Below are 22,540 nucleotides of genomic sequence, written 5' to 3'. Positions count from 1 at the left end.
CTGACGGATAAGGTGAGGCTTCGGCTACCTCTGCTGCTATGGTAGTTTTAAGTCTGGGAGTGTCTGTATATCTGTGGGCCAAACTGGCTATGAATTTTTTTTATTTTTTTTCCTAAATGGTCACAATCAAAGGCTGGGGTCACAGTAGATCTTATGGCTGCCAGAGTGCTTAACCACTTCCCGACCGCCGCATGTAGATATACGTCGGTAGAATGGCACGTACAGGCACATTGGCGTACCTGTACGTGCCTGCCTAGACGTGGGTCGGGGGTCCGATCGGGACCCCCCCCCCCCCCGCTACACGCGGCGGTTGCGTTCCCTCGGGGAGCGATCCGGGACGACGGCGCGGCTATTTGTTTATAGCCGCTCCGTCGCGATCGCTCCCCGGAGCTGAAGAACGGGGAGAGCAGTATGTAAACACGGCTTCCCCGTGCTTCACTATGGCGCTGCATCGATCGAGTGATCCCCTTTATAGGGGAGACTCGATCGATGATGTCATTCCTACAGCCACACCCCCCTACAGTTGTAAACACACACTAAGTGTACACTAAATCCTACAGCGGCACCTGTGGTTAACTCCCAAACTGCAACTGTCATTTTCACAATAAACAATGCAATTTAAATGCATTTTTTGCTGTGAAAATGACAATGGTCCCAAAAATGTGTCAAAATTGTCCGACGTGTCCGCCATAATGTCGCAGTCACGAAAAAAATCGCTGATCGCCGCAATTAGTAGTAAAAAAAAAAATAATTAACAAAAAATGCAATAAAACTATACCCTATTTTGTAAACGCTATAAATTTTGCGCAAACCAATCGATAAACGCTTATTGTGATTTTTATTTTTTACCAAAAATAGGTAGAAGAATACGTATCTGCCTAAACTGAGGGAAAAAAATGTTATGTTTTTGGGGGATATTTATTATAGCAAAAAGTAAAAAATATTGATTTTTTTTCAAAATTGTCACTCTATTTTTGTTTATAGCGCAAAAAATAAAAACCGCAGAGGTGATCAAATACCACCAAAAGAAAGCTCTATTTGTGGGAAAAAGGGACGCCAATTTTGTTTGGGAGCCACGTCGCACGACCGCGCAATTGTCTGTTAAAGCGACGCAGTCCCGAACTGTAAAAACACCTTGGGTCTTTAGGCAGCATATTGGTCCAGTCCTTAAGTGGTTAACCTGTCTACTCCCGACTGTTTTATTATTCACAAAGTTCATCCAGATACAGTAAATGTCCATTGGAACCATTTTCTGCCATGATATATTCAGTGAAATGTTTTTATATGGTTCTTCCTGGTGACACCACATGCCCTGTGCGTCTGACATTAACAATTTCATGAATCAGAATTCAACAAGCATGGCTCTGTTGGCCTAATTTGCATGATGGGACATTTGCACTGTACTTGTGCCAGTGGAGGACTGGTACATCGGACCTTCAACAAGCTTTTTGTACTCTGCAGACTCGTCCCATTGATGCTTCATTGTACCGGCTCAGCTTAATTCATGGCCTTTCATAAATTTGCAGTGCATGTGTTTGTTTTATATCTGATATATTTAAAGTGTACTGTATATCTGATATATTTAAAGTGTACTGTATAATAAAATAAAATAAAAACCCTGTGTAGGGAAGTGTTAAACCCCTGCTAGCCACTTGACCTCTAGATCATTTACTAGGCCATTTGTTTACAATAGGGCACTGTGGCGTTAACTGATAACGCTGTACCCAAATAAAAATGCAGAATTTGTTTTTTCACACACATGGCTTTTTTTTGGTGGTACCGTATTTATCAGGGTATTACGCGCACCCGCGTATAGCGCGCACCCCCAACCTAAAAGGGAAAAAAAAATACTTAGTTTGAATGCCCCTCGTCGGTGTCTTTGCGGGCGGCCTTGTCCGGTCCGTCTGCGGCCTCGGTGGTGTCCTCCCGCACAGTCTCTGAGTCGAATTCCCACGCCGCCGACATATACCAAGCGCAGTACGCTCGGCTTCTCACGCATAAAGGCTAGGAGGTGTCACAGAGCGTGACCGCGAGCGAAGCTGAGCCTGGCCGAATGTACCCAAGTGTACTGCGCTCGGTATATGTGGGCGGCACAGTTCAAACTCAGTGCGGGTATCTGCGTATATCGGGCACCCACAATTTTCCCTTTATTTTAAGGGGAAAAAAGTGCGTGGTATACGCCGATAAATACGGTATTTGATAACCACATATTTTTATAGCGCAAAAAAGACCAATCAATTTGGGGGGTTTAATTTTTAAATATATTATATTTTTATAATATTCTGCTTTTACCTCCTAGAATGCCGGTCGGAACTTTGAAGACTTTGATGGACAGGTGAGACTATATATTCTCTTTAGTTGTATGGGATATTTGCTTATGGTAATGTGCCTGTTCTACAGATTTCTGGTCATATATTCTAAGTATCTAAAACAAAAAAAAGAAGAGCACCTCCTAAGACCTTTTTCACACTGAGGCATTTTGCAGCGCTATATCGCTAAAAATGGCGCCTGCAAAAGCTCAGAGGGCTTTCACACTGCAGCGGTGTGCTGGCAGGACTGTAAAAATGGTCCTGCTAGCCGGATCTTTTGAGGCTCTGTAGAAGTGGTGAATACACCACTCCTAAAGTGCCCCTGCCCATTGAAATCAATGGGCGGTGCTGGCAAAGAGCCGATGGAGTGGCGCATTGTGGGCGGTTTTGACCATTTTTCGGCTGCTATCGGCGGTTAAAAGCGCCCCACTAGTGGCTGAATGTCACCGCTAAAACGACGGTATATAAAATGAAATGGCAATGCTTTACTGACGACGCCCCCCACTGCCCCAGTGTGAAAGTGTAGTATTAAGAGCAATATTTTAATAAAACTCCAACGAACAGGCTCATTTGATGGCAAACGTCTGCTGAGTGGCGTTTTAACTGCTCGCAGACAACTGTGGAAAAAGAAGGGGTGGCTGGCAACTCTGTCCACCGTCCCCATGAGATGGAAGGTTTGATGGAGCGCAGTGTGAACCGCAATGCCAGCGGGATGACGTCACCAGGAGGAGAGGAGTGCAATGCATTTCCCAGCCATGTTTAGGCATGTGTGCTCATTCAACATGATGAACTGTCTAAATGGGCACAAGACTATGGAACTAAAACGCCCATCATAAACAGAAGATTCATAATGTGCTATGCTCCTTCACTGTTCAGACAAAAAGTGGAAGACATTTGGGTGGAGGGACATGTAGGTGTGGCTACTTAAAGCTTCCTAAACTTGTCCAATTGATCAGAACTACAAAAGAGTAAGTGGATGTTTGCTGCAGGCAACGTAAAGGTAATGTGTTCAAGCCTACGAGACAAAATGGGTTCCCCTTAATGCAAAGCCGTGTCCGTTGTGATCATAGACCTCCTTAAGAGGGGTGATGGTGTAGACGCCACCTGTTGCCTCACGCTCACAACATTTTCCCAACTCCAAGAACGTCCTACAGCCCTGAAATTCTGGGTGTTGTAAATCGGACTCCAGCCAGATCTCTTGTGTTTTTTTTACCTGTTCTTAACCCATTATTGAATACAAGTGGAGCTGCACTTACCCAGTGCTAAAATAAAAACAATTTGTGTAAATCAGGGGTCTCCAAACTTTTCAAAGGACCACTTTATTGTCCTTCAGACTTTAGGAGGGCCGGATTGTGGCCAGCAGGGGCAGAACATGTCACGGGCCCAGCTTCGGTGAGAATAAATATGGCCTTGGTAGCCAATAGGAGGTTGTCACGGGCCCATCATCGGTGAGAATAAATATGGCGTTGGGGTTGGTAACCAATAGGAGATGTGTTCCCCCTATTGGTAGGAGGTATAGTATCCCATCATTGGGATTGTTGATATCAGTGGGAAGAATTGTGCCCCAAGGGTCGGATAAAGACTAGCAAAGGGCCACATCTGGCCCTCGGGCCGCAGTTTGGAGACCACTCATGTAAAACTTCATCTGATAATGGACCACAAATTCCATATATAATAAAAAATTTTTTTTTTAAAGTGCAATAGTCAATTGGCAAAATCGTGACCATTGAAATGCCTATCTAATTTGCCTGATTGCCTGTCCAAAGGCCAACTGAGGGAGACCACATAAACTGAAAACGCTGCTACCAATTGGGAGCCAGTGGCTTGGTGTTGTCGGCCTGCAACAAGACGTGCCAGTGGGAAGGGCTGTTACTGGCAGGATCTCAAGAAGAAAATTTGCTATAGATTTACAAAATATTTTATCTGAAAACTGAACAGGCATGATGTCAAACCTACTAGAAAACATTTTAGATTTGAATATACTTTTAATAGCCATCATAAAACTGAGGAATACCAGCATACATCCGTTAACCTGCATATAATCCCTTGTTTACACCGTAGTATTTAGAGGAGTGGTTATGTAACTTGCGTATGTGTGTCGTTAGTGAGTTTCCCTTGATCCCCGTCATCCTTATTACAAGCTGGAATCCAATTAGTACGAAACTAATCCCCTCCACCACTTCACTGTTTAACAAATGTTTGTTCGAGAGTCTGCACTGCCGAGAAGTAACCTACTTCTTCCCGATGGCTTTCTTGGATGTCGATCACATATGTCTTGCATTGATGCCTTCGGTAAGTCCTCAATGTGGCTAATTTTACTGAAGGGAAATCTGTCTCCTGTGTGGAAGCATCTAACTATTGAAATGGTTACAACCGTTCTAAGTTTCTGTTTCATTTTTTAAAATTGGCCTGGAAACATGAAAGGTGGGACCTGATTGGAAGAAAAACTGCCCCTTTCTTTAAGATTGTAAAAACTGAAAGACTCCTCTGGTTTTGCCAGCCCCCAAAACAAACTTGTGACAACGTGGCTCACCAACTTTTGTGACATAGTCCAGATTAGTGCATTACACTTGATGCAAGGCTTGGATGCAGCTGCTTGGCCATGGAAACCCATCACATGAAGCTCTCTACACACTTGTGCTAATCTGAAGGCCACACATTTCATGGCTGAGTTGCTGTTGCTTTCACTTGGTGGTATTTTAACCAGGGCTGTGGAGTCGGAGGAAATTTTGGGTACCTGGAGTCGGAGGAAATTTTGGATACCTGGACTCTGAGTCGGAGTCAGCAAACAATGCACCGACTCCGACTCCTACTAAATTTAGATTGTCGAAACATTTAGGAGTTGAAACATTTCTCTACCGACTCCACAGCCCTGATTTTAACAAATGGTTGACCGTGGAATATTTGGCGCAAGGAAATTTCAGGGATGGACTTGTACAGGTGGCAACCTATCATGGTACCACGCTTGTATTCACTGAGCTCCTGAGAGCGACCCATTCTTTCACACATATTTTATAGAAGCAGTCTGCATGTCTAGGTGCTTGATTTTATACACAGGGATTTGGAGGGGTGTCCCAATCCTTTTGGCAATATTTTGTGTGATTTTTATTTTTAACATGTTTATATTTTAAATTTCGTATTCTAGTATTGGGGGGGGGGGAAGGAAATTCTCTAAATGTTGCTGCCTCAGAGTTTTCCTAACTTTGGCTCTGAATTAAGCAGGTGGGACTTTATTCCAAGTTTTTGATAGAAAATTTGCCATGGGTGCCATTTTTAGGCTTTTACTTTTAAATCTTGATGCAGGAGTTAAAAGGTAGGCCTAGTAAGTAAAATGTACCACTTTTAATTACATATACAACCCTTTTTCTTTTTCCCTGTAGGAGCATGATATTGAGACTGCTCATGGCGTGTTGCATGTCACCATGCGTGGTGTCCCGAAAGGAAATAGACCAGTGATCCTGACGTTCCATGACATCGGCCTGAATCGTAAGATGCTAATTTTTTTTTTTTTTTGTTTGGTTTGTTAAATGGCCATATAAAAATTGAGTGAGACACCGAGGAACTGTAAAGCTGTTTCTCAGCCTTGCGAAGTGGGAAGCACGACTTGCATTGGCAATGAGCAAACATGGCTTGTCTCATTTTAAAATTTTCTGGTCAATCTTGTGTTGAGTAAAATAAAGTGTTCTCCACTCAAGCTGTCACTTTTTTTTTCTCCCTCCTGAAGTAGCTGTTTCTGGCGGCCAACTGAGGGAGTCTGGTTAAATTGGTATCTATGGATGCTTTTTTTTTTCTCGTCCCTACAACAGCATGCCAGTGAGGCAAGAGTGCAATGTGGCTTTTTTGAGTGAATCGGGTTGATGCAGTACAAGATGGCCCCGAACAAGCATTTTTCAGACAACCAAGCAAGTTAGAAATTGTGGCCCTAAACAGGGGCGTTTTAGAGAGCTTCGGTTTAGGGGACCAACTTGCCTCATTGAGCGCATGCGGTAAATTATTGGATGTGTAGAGAGCACCTGGTACAGATCATCTTAAAGGACTTTTTGAAACATTACATTTTTAAGAACCTGAAATACAGCCCATGTGTTTCCGGGGAAAAGGCCCCCTTTTAGGGCTTCAACAGTCAAATGAGTAAGACTAACTTCTGATGGTGAGATGACGGTCTTCATCAAGCCTTAACGGGTTGGTCTTCATCAACCCTTAACGGTTGCATTCTCTCATGCTTTTATTAACCTTAATTGCTTATGCAAGAGATTGGGGAAGGGGGGGTTGGGTCCTCAAAATGCAATGGCTGTATTTGATGCTCTTAACCAGGGATCTCCAAACTATGGCCATCCAGCTGTTGCGGAACTACATGTGCCATGAGGCATTGTAAAATTTTGACATTCAGACATGACTAGGCATGATGGAAATTGTAGTTTCTGAACACCTGGAGGGCCATAGTTTGGAGACCCCTGCCTTAACCATTAAATGTTTCAAAATGGCCCTTTAGGTGAGGAACTTTTGTACCTTTGCTCCTCGGTACACATCCAAGAATTTGTCTGACGACTGCATTCTTTGTTGCTATCAGAGGTAGCAGCCTAGAATTGGCATAGGGTCCACCTATTGTATATTTCAACCACGGATCTGCCCACTTAACGCTCAATTGAGTAATGCACTTGGTGATTTTCTGTGCCCTGCATCTATTAATGTGCAGGTCAACTCTTAAGCCTAGTACACACCACTAGTTTTACTTTCAACCCAAACAAGCGTCTCCTCCCCCGCCAGAACACCCGGAGTCGATCAGCTGCTGGTTTTCTAGTATGCTCGTCCCACAGAAGCAGGCCTGACTGACATACGCATGGGCTGAGTGTTGGCTGGTCTTTATTGAACCGGCCGATGTTGCCCAACGTTCAGCCTTTTGTGTACTAGGCTTGAGAACTCTTTCCCAACACCATGCATGTTAGAAAAAAGCATTTATAATGTGCATTCCAGGGACGCGGCAGGGATGACATGGAGAAGTGGTCTCCAAACTTTTAAAACAATTGGCCAGTTTACTGTCCTTGAGACTTTAGGGGGGCTGGATGTTGGTGTCAGTGGGAGGAATATTGCCCCCTCGTGAACAGTGCCCCATTGTTGACTTCAGTGGGAGCAATAGTACTCAGTCATTGGTAGTGGGAGCAGTAGTGCCCCATCGGTAGTGTCTTGTATCACGGAGAGGAACAGTGCCCAGGGCCAGATAAAGGCAAGCACAGGACAGCAGTTTGGAGACCACTGGCAGAGGATATGCTCTTTAGCATGGGCCAGCTAGACAGTGATCACTGTCGGTTTAGAATGATCTGGTAGATTTGTTGTTTGCAGCAGCATGAAGACTCGCACTTTTTTTTATTTTTTTCATCTTTGATGTGAAATAACAAAATCCTATTTTGTCTTTTTATCTTTATAGATAAATCTTGCTTCAACACATTTTTTAACTATGAAGACATGCATGAAATCACACAGCATTTTGCCGTTTGCCATGTGGATGCCCCCGGACAGCAGATGGGAGCACCTTCATTTCCATCTGGGTGTGTATGCCGGCTTTCTCTGAGTTCTGTCTGTGCAGTCAACATGTCCGAATGAATTGGGTTCCTTGATGGGTGCACTAGAAGTGGAGAAATCACAGGAGCTGCTGGAGTTGATTTAGCTGCTTTGCTGGTATGCTGGAACTTTGGCTGGGTTGGTTGTAAAATCCCTGACCTGGATCAGGTATCAAGTGAGGGCAGAAATCCCCACCAACAGATTTGTCCCCAGTCAAGTGGATCATGGTATTAGAAACTGCAGGGTTAGCATAAGACAGCCAAGTCTTCTTTCCGTATGGTTACCCTGCAGGAAAATTGGGAGGGGTGTGTTTTTTTTTGTTTTTTTTTTATAGTCGTATTGGGAAAATTCTTATTAAAATTCTTAACCTTCTAGCAATCTAATATGTGGAGATATCCATATATGTAGCACCATATCCTGGATACATGCACTAAAGAAAAAATGGGGGTTTTGTGGAATCTAAAGTCTTCTACACACAGGCCTATTGTTGGGCAGCATCAGCCATTTCTATAGAAACCAGCCGACTTTCGGCCCTTGTGTACTGCAGTCGGTCTGGCAGAAGGCAGTCATTGACTGACTGGGCCATTCTAACACATGAATTTAGCAGAATAAAGGGGGCTGAATACAAATGACGCCACACTTTTCACATATATATTTGTAAAAAAACAAATTGAAAACCATTTTTCTTCTACATCACAATTATGTGCCACTTTGTGTTGGTCTATCACATAAAATCACAATAAAATACATTTACGTTTTTGTTTGTAACAAAATGTGGAGAATTTCAAGGGGTGTGTATACTTTTTCTTAAGGCACTGTACTTGCTAATCTATTTACTAATGCTAGCAGCACGAGGGTTTAAAATCAATGTTTGGGGGAGAAGTTCCACTTTAAGGTAAAAAAAAAAAATCTGTAGCCTTACAACCACTTTAAGTAAAAATTCAAGTGGGGTGTTTTGGGTGTTGGGCTTCTTCGGACTGTTTCTATCTATCTGATTGGCTTTAATTCAAGTGGTAACTTTTGGCCAATCCCAGAAGACTTGTTTTAATGCGTCTTCTGGACTGCTATGGTAGGTTTTAGTAGTTTTTTTTTTCTCCAGAAAGTGATCTAGGGATTTAGGGAAAAGCATAAAACGGCACAATGGGCTCTTGTACAGCAGGCTTTGTATTGTACTGCAGCTCAAAGCTTCTGAAACAAATGACTGGTAAGTATTGTGAGAATTGTTTATTCTGTGGACAGTCCTTCCTCTGCTGGCTATATATTGATCTTGATGTATATTCACTTTGATGTATATAATGCTGTTATTTAGCTGTAAATGCTTTTTTTTTTATTAATTTTTTTTTTTTTTTTTTCAGGTACCAGTATCCTACAATGGATGACCTGGCTGAGATGTTGTCTGCTGTCCTAACACACCTAAGGTAAGAAATACAAGTCATCATTTTAAGTAAAGTAGCACTGAGGCTCTGGCTCTGAAGTGATGTTAATTGCAAGATTGCCCGTCTAGCAATGTATTGCATGCACTATTCAGTCTTGTGTGCCATAATGCCTATCTAATTATTTTCTTGGGTCAGATTTTACAAAGTGACCAGACAGGTTGGCAGTAGTTTGATGGATTAAAATCCATGTATGCTGCATTTGATCAGATCTGAAAAAAAAGATTCACATTTTGGTTGGCACTGAGGATCAGAGCCCAGTTACATTTGTTTTGTTCGTTGAGGACCAATCCACACCACATGCAGTCCAGTGCATATTTTTGAAAAGTAGGTTGTATGGTTTCCAGTGGCATAGTCCACAGCAGTGCGGTCAGTTCCAGGGCTTTCCAGTTTCAGAAAAAAGTAGAACATGCTGCATTTTTTCCCTGCACTGAACTATACTGGAATGCAGTAAAACACATTAAAAATGCACCGAATTCACTGGAACACATGGGAAATTAATCTAAAATGCACCGGACTCCAGTAACGTGGAAAAACATCTGGAATGCATCCAGAAATGTGTTATAGGAAGTAATCCTGGTGGGTTTTACTTCCTTTATTTCCCTGCAAAGGTAAAGCATAATGGGCTACTATGCATCACATAGTAACCCATTATGTGTCACTTACCTGAAACCAAAGCCTGCGATGTCACGGCTGTGCACACTGGCAGCGAGCTTCCATCTTCACCCCTCTTCCTTCCGGGGTCGCGAACTCCAGCTCTGTGACTGGCCGGTGTCACGTGATGTCACTGGCTGGAGTCGGGAGCCGCTAGTCACGACATGACCCCCTTTAGAAACGGCACGGTCGCCCTTTCTAAAGTACGCATGCACCCTAGACATCGGCGCATGGCTCTATTGTAAATGTCTCCTAAACTGTGGAAGTTTAGGAGATATTTTCAGCACCTACAGGTAAGCCTTAATCTAGGCTTGCCTGTAGGTAAGTGGTTGTACAACCACTGTAAAGCGCATGTAGAAACTCATTCAGAATGGATCTGTGGTGTGAAGCAGCCCTCATAGAACATTCAGTGCCAGCTTAACGTCACACATTGTAACCAGCCATCTATGAGCTGCCAGGATGCAGTGATACCGTGCTACCTACCTTATCACCAATACCTTCTCCAGAACCAAGATGCCGCTGTGCCACATTGGTAGTCCCATTGGATGCATTCCCTTTTTAAAGGATTTAGAAGTGCCATTATATAAACAAAGTATAGTTTACTGGAGTCAGATTTGTGAAAGATTCATTCTGATTGGTTGCTGTGGCCACCTGCAGTCTGTCTGTGCTTCTAATGAGGACCAGAAATTTGAAAATGAATTTCCTTTTTTTTGTTTCAGCCTAAAGTCCGTCATAGGGATTGGGGTTGGAGCCGGTGCCTATGTGTTGTCCAAATTTGCAGTAAGTTTGTATATTTTATAGTAAAAGCCTGTTCAGACTTGTGCACTTTCCTGCTGTTTAACAAATGCTCGCACCGCAGGCAAAACGGCAGGATGCTGGCAAAATTAAGTGGATGTCCAGATCACCGCAGGCCAGTTTTACTGCAGTCTGGCATCTTTAGAAATGTATAGTAATGTTCAATGTTACCCTGGTCATGAGTTGTGCTCTAATATGTGCTACGTACAGGAATCTTAAATCAAATATACATTTAAGTTGATTTTTCCGAACGGCTTTAAGATTGGGCCTATTTTGACACTTCTCACATGTTAATCCTGCATTTTTGCTAGAACTTGCGTTGAACCCCAAACCATTAATTTTTTTAATGCAGAGGCCCTAGAGCAAGATCTTCAAACCTACGGCCCTCCAGCTATTGCAGAGCTACACATTAAGCATTGTAAAACTGATATTCACAGACATGACTAGGAATGGTGGGAATTGTAGTTCCTGAACAAGTGGGGGGCCATAATTTGGAGACCCCTGCCCTAGAGCATAGAAAAATGGATGTTGCAAAATGACTTCTAGAGGCCAATTGGCTGCTGGATTGCTTTTGCAAGCAGAAGGTTCCCCCTTTACCTCCTGAAAGCTCCTGTCCCACCGGACGGAATGTCCCCAATCCTCTCTATAGTCTTAGTGGTCGCTTGCTTTTAAAGTTGCAATGCTGCAGGAACACCCACACACACCTTTAAATGAACAGAATATTTTTGTCGGCCTTAAACGCGACCGAAAACCGGTAGCGGCCCTGAAAAAACTATATCCGTCAATCCCCGTACTAATTGACCCTAATTGACCCTAATGGAATGTTAAAGTGCAATCTTGGGTCTATGGGGGACCTTCCAGTTAATTTTTGTATACCACATTGTACTTTTTTTTTTTTTTTTTCCCTCCCCCTAGTAGTTGCTATGTTCTCAGTGTACCTCTTTGCAACTGTATCTACATATGATCACATATTCTCCCTCAAGGCAGTTTTGGTTCTATGGCGGCTGCAGCACAAACTTGGTGTCACTAAACCCTCAACAGTATATAATCGGTCTGTATATGCAGGAAAGCATGCTCGTTATACTCACTGTGGAACCTAAGGGGTTAATCCTCTGCATTGTGTAAAAAGGCTGTTTGATTCTGGCTACTCTGATCCTCCCCACCTTCCATTGTCCCCAATCTATCTCCTGATAACAGTCTATGGAGTCAGGCTGCACATGCTCAGTTTGGTGTGTATTGCTAGAGGGTTGTTTTTTTTTTTTTTTTTTCTTTCTTGGGAGGATGCATGTGATCGGCACAGGGCCAATTGGCACTGTCCAGACAGAGGGTCAGGGGTCCTTCAGTCTCATAGGACAGTCAGAAAACTCCTCCTACAAGCTTTAACCAGTGTGTGTGACTGGACACTGGTAGAAGTCACAAGACTACTATATACTACTGATCAGAAAAGGTATTTAGCGGTTTATATTTACTAAAACGTAATTTCCATGTGTTCTGGGGGAGAGAGATATAATGAATGCAGGGTCCTGGGTTTAGTAACACTTTAAGCTGGCCATGCACAGATCATCTTTCCAGGTCAACAAACATTGATCTGAATATCGATGGAGCCGGGGGAGAGAAATTGTCAGCTGAAAAGTAACTGCAACCAATCAGATGCAGTCACTGACCTCATTCGCAATTGTGAATGGGACCTTCGGGTGACCGTAGCTAACGATTTCATGTTCTGTATGAAGTGCTCATGCCTGGATTTTGTGGTTGAATTGGTTCTACTTGAATATTTCCTAAAACCTTTTCTCTAATGCAGCTTGATTACCCTGAACTGGTGGAGGGCCTTGTACTCCTCAACATTGACCCCTGTGCCAAGGGATGGATTGACTGGGCAGCTTCCAAGGTATAGAATTTGGTCTTCAGGAAAAGTTTTGTACTACTTTGTATGCAGGATTTGGGATACCCATGGACACCAGCTATGCCTGCACCGAATGGCTGGGTTGGTGACACGTACCACGTATGACATTTTGAGGCAATTTGCCATTGGAGGAATGTGTAGGCTATTGCTGACTTCCCTTTTGGGGGGGCTTTTAGTAGCTTTAACCACTTGTTGACTGCGCTATAGCCGAATGCCGGCTACGGCGCAGCCGTCTAGTTCTAGGATGCCGTCATATGACGGCATCTCGTGATCGCCCCTGCTGCTGGGTGCAGGTGGCGCGCTCTGTGATCGTAGAGTCCTCCAGACACTGCTGATCAGTTTGAGGTAAAGAGCCAATCGGTGTATCTTTATCACGTGACCATCTCTGTCCAATCACAGTAGTAAACAGAATGCTGGTTATCGGCACTCCTTTCCTCACGCTTACAGCGCAAGGAGAAGAGAGCCGATAACCGGATTCTCTAAAAGGGACATTGACACTAACAATCGGGGCACTCCCACCAGTGCTGCCAATCTGTGTCGCCTATCAATGCCCCTCAGTGAAGGAGAAAAATTACCGGTTTTCAAAATGTTATAACGAACTATGAAAGTGTGTGTCAAAAAAAAAAAAAAACAGTGCTGAAGAAATGCCACCAAATGAAAGCTCAATTTGTGTGAAAAGAATGATAAAGATGTTTGGGTACAATGTTGCATGACTGCGCAATTGTTCAAAGTGTGACAGCGCTGCAAATCTGGGCAGGAAGGGGGTAAAAGTACCCAGTAAGCAAGTGGTTAATACTTTGAATCGCTGACCTGTGCCATGCATACAGCAGTAAAAAAAACTAATTTGCAATATTTTTAAAAGTTTGAGAGTATTGTAGCATCAGCATGACAGCTAGGCAGCTCTAAAATAGTATTTTATTAAGTGTAGTGTAAATATTTCATATTTGAGCTGGTTGTCTTTAGGCAATTTAATCCAATGTGTACTTCTGTAACAGCTTTCAGGATGGACCTCTAATGCCGTGGACACTGTTCTGGCTCACCTCTTTGGTTATGTAAGTATATTTTATCTAAGTTTATCTAAATCCAACAATAAAAAAAAATATATTTCACCTGATCAGCCCTTGCATGTAGGGGCTAAATTGGTTGTCATTCTATAGCCTTTTATTTTATTTTTCTCCTAGTGTTCCTATTAGTTACTTTCCTGTCCTATGACACTGTACTGTATGGAAGAGCAATGTTGTCATCCTAGGACAGGAAGTGTTAGGACTACGGAACCACTCCCCTTTTTTTATGCATAAAATATGTGGGGTTGTCTTCTAATACACAAAGAACTGGGAACAATAACTGGTTAGTCAGCAGAGCACAGGTATTATTGGCTTACAATATTTCTGGCAGAATCGACTGCTTTTTTTTTTTTTTTTGCACGTATTGAACCAATATCATTACTTATAATGGTATTTTTGGTAAATCAAAATCTAACAAATGGTAAGTTCACGGATTAGTGTCTTCTTGCAGTTGAAGACTGCTTCTCAGCAGGTGTGTGTTCTTTTCTTTCCTTTTTTTTTTTTTAACCACTTCCCTACCAAGTCATTGTAAAATGACGTCGCGGAAACCTTTCATCTTTCAGACTAGACGTCATATTATGTCTTTGCATTCCCGACCGCTAGGGGGCGCGCGTGCACCCACGATTGCCCGCAATCACGGCAGAACCATGGATCCGTAAACACACAGATCCATGTCCTGTCAGAGGTGAGGAGACTGATGTGTGTTCCCAGTACAGAGGAACGCACATCGGTCTCCTCCCCTTGCGAGTCCCCCTACAGTTAGAACACACTTTAGGGAACATATTTAACCCCTTCAGCGCCCCCTAGTGTTAACCCCTTCCCTACCAGTCACATTTACACAGTAATCCGTGCAGTTTTATAGCACTAATCGCTGTGTAAATGTGAATGGTCCCAAAAATGTGTCAAAAGTGTCCGATATGTCCGCCACAATGTCACGGTCACAATAAAAATCGGATCGCAGCCATTACTAGTAAAAAAAAAAATGCCATAATTCTATTCCCTATTTTGTAGACGCTAGAACTTTTCGGTAAAAAAAAAATGTAGAATACGTATCGGTCTAAGCTGAGGGAAAACGGGTGTTTTTTTTTTTGTTTTTGTTTTTTTTTTTATATTTATTAAATCAAAAAGTAAAATATTGTGTGTTTTTTTTTTTTTTTTTTTTTTTTTTCTTCAAATTTTACACTTTTTTGTTTATAGCGCAAAAAATAAAAACCGCAGAGGTGATCAAATACCACCAAAAGAAAGCTCTATTTGTGGGGAAAAAAGGGCGTCAATTTTGTTTGGGAGCCACGTCGCACGACCGCGCAATTGTCATTCAAATTGCGACAGCGCTGAAAACTAAAAATTGGTCTGGGCAGGAAGGGGGTGAAAATGCCCTGTACGGAAGGGGTTAATTGGTGTTTTTGATATCCTTGTTTCTCATTTTAATAAAAACAAAGGAAAAATATTTTATGTATGCCGTTTAATGAATTGCCCTTTATGACATGGGGATTTTATAAATAAAGCAGATTTATGATCCATTTCCTGTAAGACGGCTACAATTCTACAAATTATCTTTCTTTTTGTATACCAGACCTCTGTCCAGTGAAGCCTGGTTTATTTCATCTCATTTGTGTTTATTTTATTATTTTTCAGTAACTTTATGTGTTTCTTACAGGATGAACTTCAATCAAATCTAGATCTCATTCAGACCTACAGACTACATATTGCTCAAGATATCAACCAAGATAACCTTCATCTTTTTTTAAATTCCTATAATAGGTAATCATGCTGTTTTTCAATCAAAGCCCAATTCAAGTATGTTTAGGTTTATTTTTTATTTTTTTTTAAGGTTGTTTATCTTTTTTGTAAAACTAAATAAATGCACTTTGCGTTTTTTTTTTTTTTTTTTTTTTTTCTCTTCATGTAAATTTTTTTTTCACAATATTTGATTTTTGCATTGCATCCTGTAAAGCAGGGGTCTCCAAACTATGGTTCTCCAGCTGTTTAGGAACTACAAATCCCATCATGCCTAGCCATGTCTGTGAATGTAAGTTTTACAATGCCTCATGGGATGTGTAGTAGTTGGAGGGCCTTAGTTTGGAGATCCCTGCTGAGATCAGCAGATCGTTGGTGCAATGCATGGATCTTGCAGACTTTCAGTACACGGTCTGCCTGAACCTCTGATACGGGCTGGCAATAAGGCTCCATTCACTTGTGCGACTTTGGACAAGTGGGGCTTTGACCAATTATAATGGACAACTGTCTCATGTAAAACATTCAGGTGCAAAGAAAGTGTGAATGGAGCCTTACCAGGGCCGATCCTAGGCAAGGTGCGTGGGGTGCTCTGCACCCAGGCGCCGCAGAGGTGGGGGTGCCGAAGCTCCAAAGTGTTCCCCTCCCTCCTCCTTGTCTGTGTCCAGAAGCGGAGCGCATGTAGGGGGTGCTGTGGTTCCCCATCCCTCTTGCTCTCTCCGCTGGCAACTGACAAGGGCGCATACCTCCCGCTGTTCCCAGAATCCGGGCTGGGTACCACAGCGAAGCCTAGTACTGGAACACGTTCCGTTACTAGGCTCCACTAATTCTGTCTGGTGTGCATGGAGCAGTCTCCTTTCTGCCCTGCCCTCTGTGTGCGTTGGCTCTTTTCCCATAGGCAGTGTGATGAGTCTTCTGGGTTGGCCGGAGCTGCTGCCAATCATCCCGTGCACTCTCAGAAATGCTCTCCGAGTGCCACCATCCAAGTAACCATGTATGCTCCGTTCCCCTGTAATGTGTTTCTGCTCCCAGCACGCCCGAGCTACATGGATCTATTGGACAAGTACTGATCTATGGGGACACCTGCTGTGGGGGGCTCTGATAGGGGACACCTGATGGACACTAATGAAGACTTCTTAGAGGAGCATCTCTGTTTGAGTCGTAGAAACATTTGTAAAGCGGAGGAGTTAGTAAGATGACCATGCCCATGTGGGGGCGCCAGAAATATTTCTGCACTCAGGCGTCTGTGACCCTAGGATTGGCCCTGAGCCTTACTGATGGCAGGAATAATCGTACAAGAGTGCTCACTGGCACCCTTGCAGTTCATTGAGAAATGCCCCTGATGGTACTTGTAGTCTATTGATTTCACAGGCAACTGTCAATGAATGACACAGCCATGTGGGCGGAGCCCCACAAGGCCACACTAATTTCAAATTATGACAGTGGGTGCTGGGAGAAAATTCCTCGGGCCCCCTGCCGTGGCTGCTGTCAAAACGGAGAGTGCTGCTGGTGGGAGGTGGCTAAAGATAACACGCTCCTAGAGGTAAACTTGGCCTTTTAAGTCAAAGCTCCTTTTTTTTTTTTTTTTTTTTTTTTTTAAACCTTCACCTCTCCAGCATTGTTCCTGAAGACCTAAAGCTGTATAGTCCAGAGCTAGTACTATTCTGGATTGAGTGACACTCATTATTCAGCCTACTATTGCAAGCCCAGGCTGTCGGACACAACACATGGGGGGGGGGGGGGCGCGTGTACCTTGGCACCTTGCCACCCTGTGCCAACGGTACAATGCTGCAAAGATGGTGCTGTTCTGACTGCATTGGTGCCAGTCTGCATCTAGCATTGTGTAGTGGGTGAGGAGATGGAGGGAACCCTGTATGTCATGTATCGGAACATTTTTCTATATACTAAAAATGTTTGTAGAATCATGTGGGGAAAATGGGATTTGCGCTTGGAATTGGTCTTTAATATTTCTTTGCCTTTTTTGCAAACGGGATGTTTTAGAGAGGCAGGCTTTACATTTACTTCTGAGACCTATCCGTCCATGCCCATCCTTGTTTCCATGAAAACCTTTTTTTATTTTTTTTTATTGTTGCTGTAATTTGATTTAACTTTTTTATTTTTTTTCCCATGAAATAGCCGCAAAGATCTGGAAATAGAAAGACCGCTTCTTGCAGCGAATAATTCTTTAGGAACGCTCAAGTAAGGAACTTTTGGAAGTCTGAGTTGTATGTTTCCCTGTGTATACCATGCACCCATTTTATTAGTAAAGTTACTTTTGGTAAGGTTCTTAAATTTTCAGCTGTCGCTGATTACCTTGTTAGATACCCATGTGTTTTACAAAGACCTGACTTTGCGGAGGTAATCTTGCAGAGTTCTTTGCTTCAAAAGCTACAGATCAGTAAATTTTGATTTGTATTTTATGTTTCCCCAGACTCGTAGGGGTTGATTTACCAAAGACAAATAAGCTGTTCACATTCCAAGGAAATTTTTTACTTGGCATGGTGAATGTGGTAAAAATTCATTTGGCAAAAAATACAAGGACAATAGCAGAGTATTCTTGCTTGTACATGATTGGATGGTGGAAAATTCTCTTGCAAACTGTATTTTGTTTAGTAAATCAACCCCATAGAGAGATTGATTAAGGGGTGATTCTTTATGTGATTTCTGTTCTAGATTTCTTGCACTCCCCTTCCAATTTGTCCTTTCTCAAGGAGGCAGTTGGCTGTGTTTTTTGTCACGTTTTTGGAGTTGTGTAATGTGCAGAGATCGCACAAATACTTAAAAGTATAACCTTTATTGAATGGTATTGACAAATAATATTAGAAATAGAACAGGGATACTTGACTTAAGATGCTGTTTCACCAGAGTCCCCCCATAAAGGCTTAGCCAGGTAATCAGACCAGATGCTTGCATGTTGCAGCTCTGTATGAGACTTAAAGCTACCAGTTCTTGCAAAGGTGTATATAGGTCTTCTGTATAGGACAGGGCTCGACAAAGCCTGGGAGCCAGGTCGCAATTGCGACTAGAATAGTGCTATAGTTCATTTCATTGATGTCCAATATTGTGATTAAGGGAAAGTTTTGTGTTCTAGGTGCCCTACTCTGCTGGTGGTTGGTGACAGTTCTCCTGCAGTTGATGCTGTGGTAAGTGGCATTTAATGTGTTTTTTTCATGTGAGGGGACAGAAGGGAAGGTCTAAAGGATAAGTTCACCTCTGGGATGGAGCTGCCCGATTAATGGTTAAAGAAAATTTATTAAATTTGCGATCTCACTTCAATTTTTTAGTGGGATTGCGGCAGACAAATCTGACACTAAGTGACACTCTTTGGGGATCAGTGTTAAAAAAATAAATAATGCACTGTATAAATGACATTGGCAAGGGAAGGAGTTGGCATGAGGAGCAATCAAAGGGTTAAGTGTGCTCCTAGCGAATTCTTTCTCTCTCTCTCTCTGTGTGTGTGTGTGTGTGTGTGTGTGTGTGTGTGGTTATGGACTGACTGGAGAAACACATATGTGTTCCTGATTGGCAGGAACACAAGATCTCTTTTCCTGTCTGACATTGCGGCAGACAAAACTCAAATCTGACACTAAGTGATACTTTTTGGGGACCCAGGGATCAGTGCTAAAAAAATGCACTGTCGCTGTATAAATGACACTGGCAAGGGGTTAGCATGAGGAGCAATCAAAGGGTTATGTCTGCTCCGTGTGTGTGTAGAGACTGACTGACTGGAGAAAGACACATCTGTGTTCCTGATTGGCAGGAACACAAGATCTCTCTTCCTGTCTGACAGGACGATAGTCTGCCTTGTTTATATAGGCAGACCGCTGTTCTGCCTCTCCTACGAACCATTGTGGGGGACCGCCGGACCCTCTGATTTTGGCTTTCGCTGATTGGCGCTCACCCTGGTGCCGACAACAGGAATTGCACAAGTAAGTACATGGGGCGGTCTTTAAGTAGTTAAAGCCTTTATGTTTTAGTTGCTGTATGTTTTTCCTAATGATCCCCGTTCCCTTCTGTTCCTGTCCCACTGTCATAGGGATAGAACAGAAGCATACATTTATCCAATCCACACTATACCTGTAAAAACTTAACAGCGATGTCTTCTTTTCAGGTGGAATGTAACTCAAGATTGGACCCAACAAGAACAACACTTCTTAAGGTATTCCCATATGTTAAAGGGGGAGGGAGAAACAGTATTAACTGGATATTGGAGCTCCTCAGCCAGCTTCTATTTTTGGGGATGCTTTGATATAAGGGTTAGGAAACTGAGTAATCTTGGTGAATGCTGGGGTTCTGGGTTTAGTAACACTATCTGGTCTCCCACAGAGTACATAGAACATGGAAATATAAACTGCTAAATACTGTTTCTCTTCAGCAGTATATAGCAGTCTTGTGACGTCTATTAGTGTCTGGTTAAAGATTGTAGGAGGAGTTTTCATTCTCTGACTGTGATGAGACTGCAGGACCCCTGGCCCTCTGTCTGGACAGTGCTGATTGGCCCTGAGTTGATCACATGCACCCTCCCCAAAAACACCTCTAGATATATACACCAAAACTGAGCATGTGCAGTGTGCCACCAAGGCTCTGTACTATCAGGAGATGGTTTGGGGACTATGGAAGGAGGATCAGAGAAGACAGGGTCACACAGGATTAACCTCTTGGGTTCCACAATGAGTATAACAAGCATGCTTTACTACATTTACGGACTGATTTTACTGTTGGTTTAGTAACACTTTAACCTAGCTTTAGTTATTCTACGATGGGTGTTCAGGGAGGGTGTTGCTCCAGAGCAGAGCTTCCCCATGGCAGTTGTAATCTAGGGTGACGGGTAGCTCACAGGTGGGTGAAAATGTCTTGAGGTACAACCTGTGATGGCTTTGTACAATTCACGGCTTTTGGATCAAACTACAAGATTAACAGGTTGTGTGTGGATAGATGGATATATTTGCTCATAAGTTTACATACCCTGGCAGAATTTTATTTCTTGGCCATTTTTCAGAGAATATCAATGGTAACACAAACTTTTTTCACTCATGGTTAATGTTTGGCTGAAGCCATTTATTAAACGATTTACTCTTTTTAAATCCTAATGGGAACAGAATATACCCAAATGACCCTGATCAAAAGTTTACACACCCCAGTTCTTAATACTGTGTATTGCACCCTTTATCAATGACCGCTTGAAGTCTTTTGTGGATGAGGCTCTTTATCTTCTCAGATGGTAAAGCTGCCCATTCCTCTTGTGGTGGAAAAGCCTCCAGTTCCTGTAAATTCTTGGGCTGTCTTCCATGAACGGCATGTTTTGAGATCTCCCAAGAGGGGCTCAATGATATTGAGGTCAGGAGACTGAGATGGCCACTCCAGAACCTTCACTTTATTCTGCTGTAGCCAATGACAGGTCGACTTGGCCTTGTGTTTTTGAATACTTGTCATGTTGGAATGTCCACATACGTCCCATGCGCAGCTTCCTGGCTGATGAATGCAAATGTTTCTCCAGTATTTTTGATAACCTACTGCATTCATCTTGCCAACAATTTTGACCAAATTTCCTGTGCCTTTTTGTACCTCACACCTTCAAAACATCAGTCATCCACCGTGTTTCACAGTAGGGATGGTGTACCTTTCATCATAGGCCTTGTTGACTCCCCCTCCAAATGTGGCGTTTATGGTTGTGGCCAAAAAGCTAAATTTTGGTCTCCTCACTCCAAATGACTTTGTGCCAAAAGGTTTGAGGCTTGTCTCTGTGCTGTTTGGTGTATTGTAAGCCGGATACTTTGTGGCATGTGCGTAGTAATGGCTTTCTTGCGACTCGACCATGCAGCCCATCTTTCTTCAAGTGCCTCTTTATTGTGCATCTTGGAAAAAGCCACACCACATGTTTTCAGAGTTCTGCATTTCACCTGAAGTTGTTTGTGGGTTTTTCTTTTGTATCCCGAACAATTTTCCTGGCAGTTGTGGCTGAAATTTTGGTTTGGTCTGCCTGACCGTGGTTTGGTTTCAACAGAATCCCTCATTTTTGATTAGTTTGCACACTGCTGATTGGCAATCGCAATTCCTTAGATATCTTTTTATATTCCTTTCCTGTTTTTATACAGTTCAACTACCTTTTCTCGCAGATACTTTGACAATTCTTTTGCTTTCCCCACGACTCAGAATCCAGAAACATCAAGCAGCACTCAATGAAAGATGCAAGGGTCTGTCAGGAGTCCAGAAACTCATTGACCCTTTTAGGCCTGATTCACACCTATGCAGGTTGCAGTGTGCATTTTGCGTTTTCAATACACATTTTTGATCCATTGAAGTCTATGGAACCATAAAAAGTCCCTGGCCCTTTTTCAATAAAATGCACAGATGTGAACTACATCTATGGGAACCATGTTAAATGGACTGTAGTGTGCTTCTGCAAAACTGAAACTGTGCTAAAAATGCATAGGTGTGAACCAGGCCTAATACACGCACAGGTGAGGATGGTTCCATTTTTAATAGCCATTCAGACCCATTTGTGTCAACTTGTGTGCATGTTATCAGGCCATAATCACCAGGGTATGTAAACTTTTGATCAGGTAATTTGGGTAATTTGTCATTCTGATTTAAAGAGTAAACGGTTGATAAATGGCTTCAGCCAAACACTAACCATAAGTGAATTTTTTTTTTGTGTTTTATCATTCATATTCTCTGAAATATTCTCTTCTGTCTAAGATCCAATGTGAAGGTTTTGTGCAGCTTAAAGCGGAGGTTCACCCCTAAATTACACTTTTTCCCCTTAGATTAATGCTCGTTTTGTCTAGGGGAATCCGCTAGTTGTGTTAAAATATGAGCCGTACTTACGCGATGCATCTTCTCCGCCACAACGCGTCACGATTTTCCGAAAGAAGCCGAACGTCGGTGCGCAGTATAGAGCCGCACCGACGTTCGGCTATAGTGACGCGATGGATGCGACCGTCGGAAGCCTCTCGGAAGACTGTCAGTCAAGAAGAAACGCCCGCTCCCGAAGACCCATACCCGGAAGCCGACGGAGAAGATGCATCTCGAAAATGGGTAAGTACAGCTCATATTTTAACACAACTAGCCGATTCCCCTAGACAAAACGAG

General features: G+C 42.8%; 1 protein-coding gene across 2 annotated transcripts in view; it reads left to right on the top strand.

Annotated features, from left to right (window-relative positions):
• NDRG3 (NDRG family member 3) overlaps positions 1-22,540 on the top strand; it is a 70,710-nt gene that overhangs the window by 34,299 nt on the left and 13,871 nt on the right. For both annotated transcript variants that reach the window (XM_040330676.1, XM_040330675.1), the window contains exons 2-13: positions 1-12; positions 2,300-2,335; positions 5,690-5,795; positions 7,732-7,852; positions 9,221-9,283; positions 10,672-10,732; positions 12,549-12,635; positions 13,646-13,702; positions 15,372-15,475; positions 17,585-17,647; positions 18,540-18,591; positions 19,560-19,607. The exon at positions 1-12 is cut by the window's left edge and continues 81 nt beyond it. In XM_040330676.1, coding sequence (XP_040186610.1) covers positions 1-12; positions 2,300-2,335; positions 5,690-5,795; positions 7,732-7,852; positions 9,221-9,283; positions 10,672-10,732; positions 12,549-12,635; positions 13,646-13,702; positions 15,372-15,475; positions 17,585-17,647; positions 18,540-18,591; positions 19,560-19,607 — 810 coding nt within the window. The remainder of the gene's footprint in view (positions 13-2,299; positions 2,336-5,689; positions 5,796-7,731; positions 7,853-9,220; positions 9,284-10,671; positions 10,733-12,548; positions 12,636-13,645; positions 13,703-15,371; positions 15,476-17,584; positions 17,648-18,539; positions 18,592-19,559; positions 19,608-22,540) is intronic.

This window comes from Rana temporaria, chromosome 12, assembly GCF_905171775.1.
Source record: "Rana temporaria chromosome 12, aRanTem1.1, whole genome shotgun sequence".
Taxonomy (NCBI): domain Eukaryota; kingdom Metazoa; phylum Chordata; class Amphibia; order Anura; family Ranidae; genus Rana; species Rana temporaria.
Note: the sequence above shows the minus strand (reverse complement) of the source record. Positions and strands in the feature narration are given on the sequence as shown.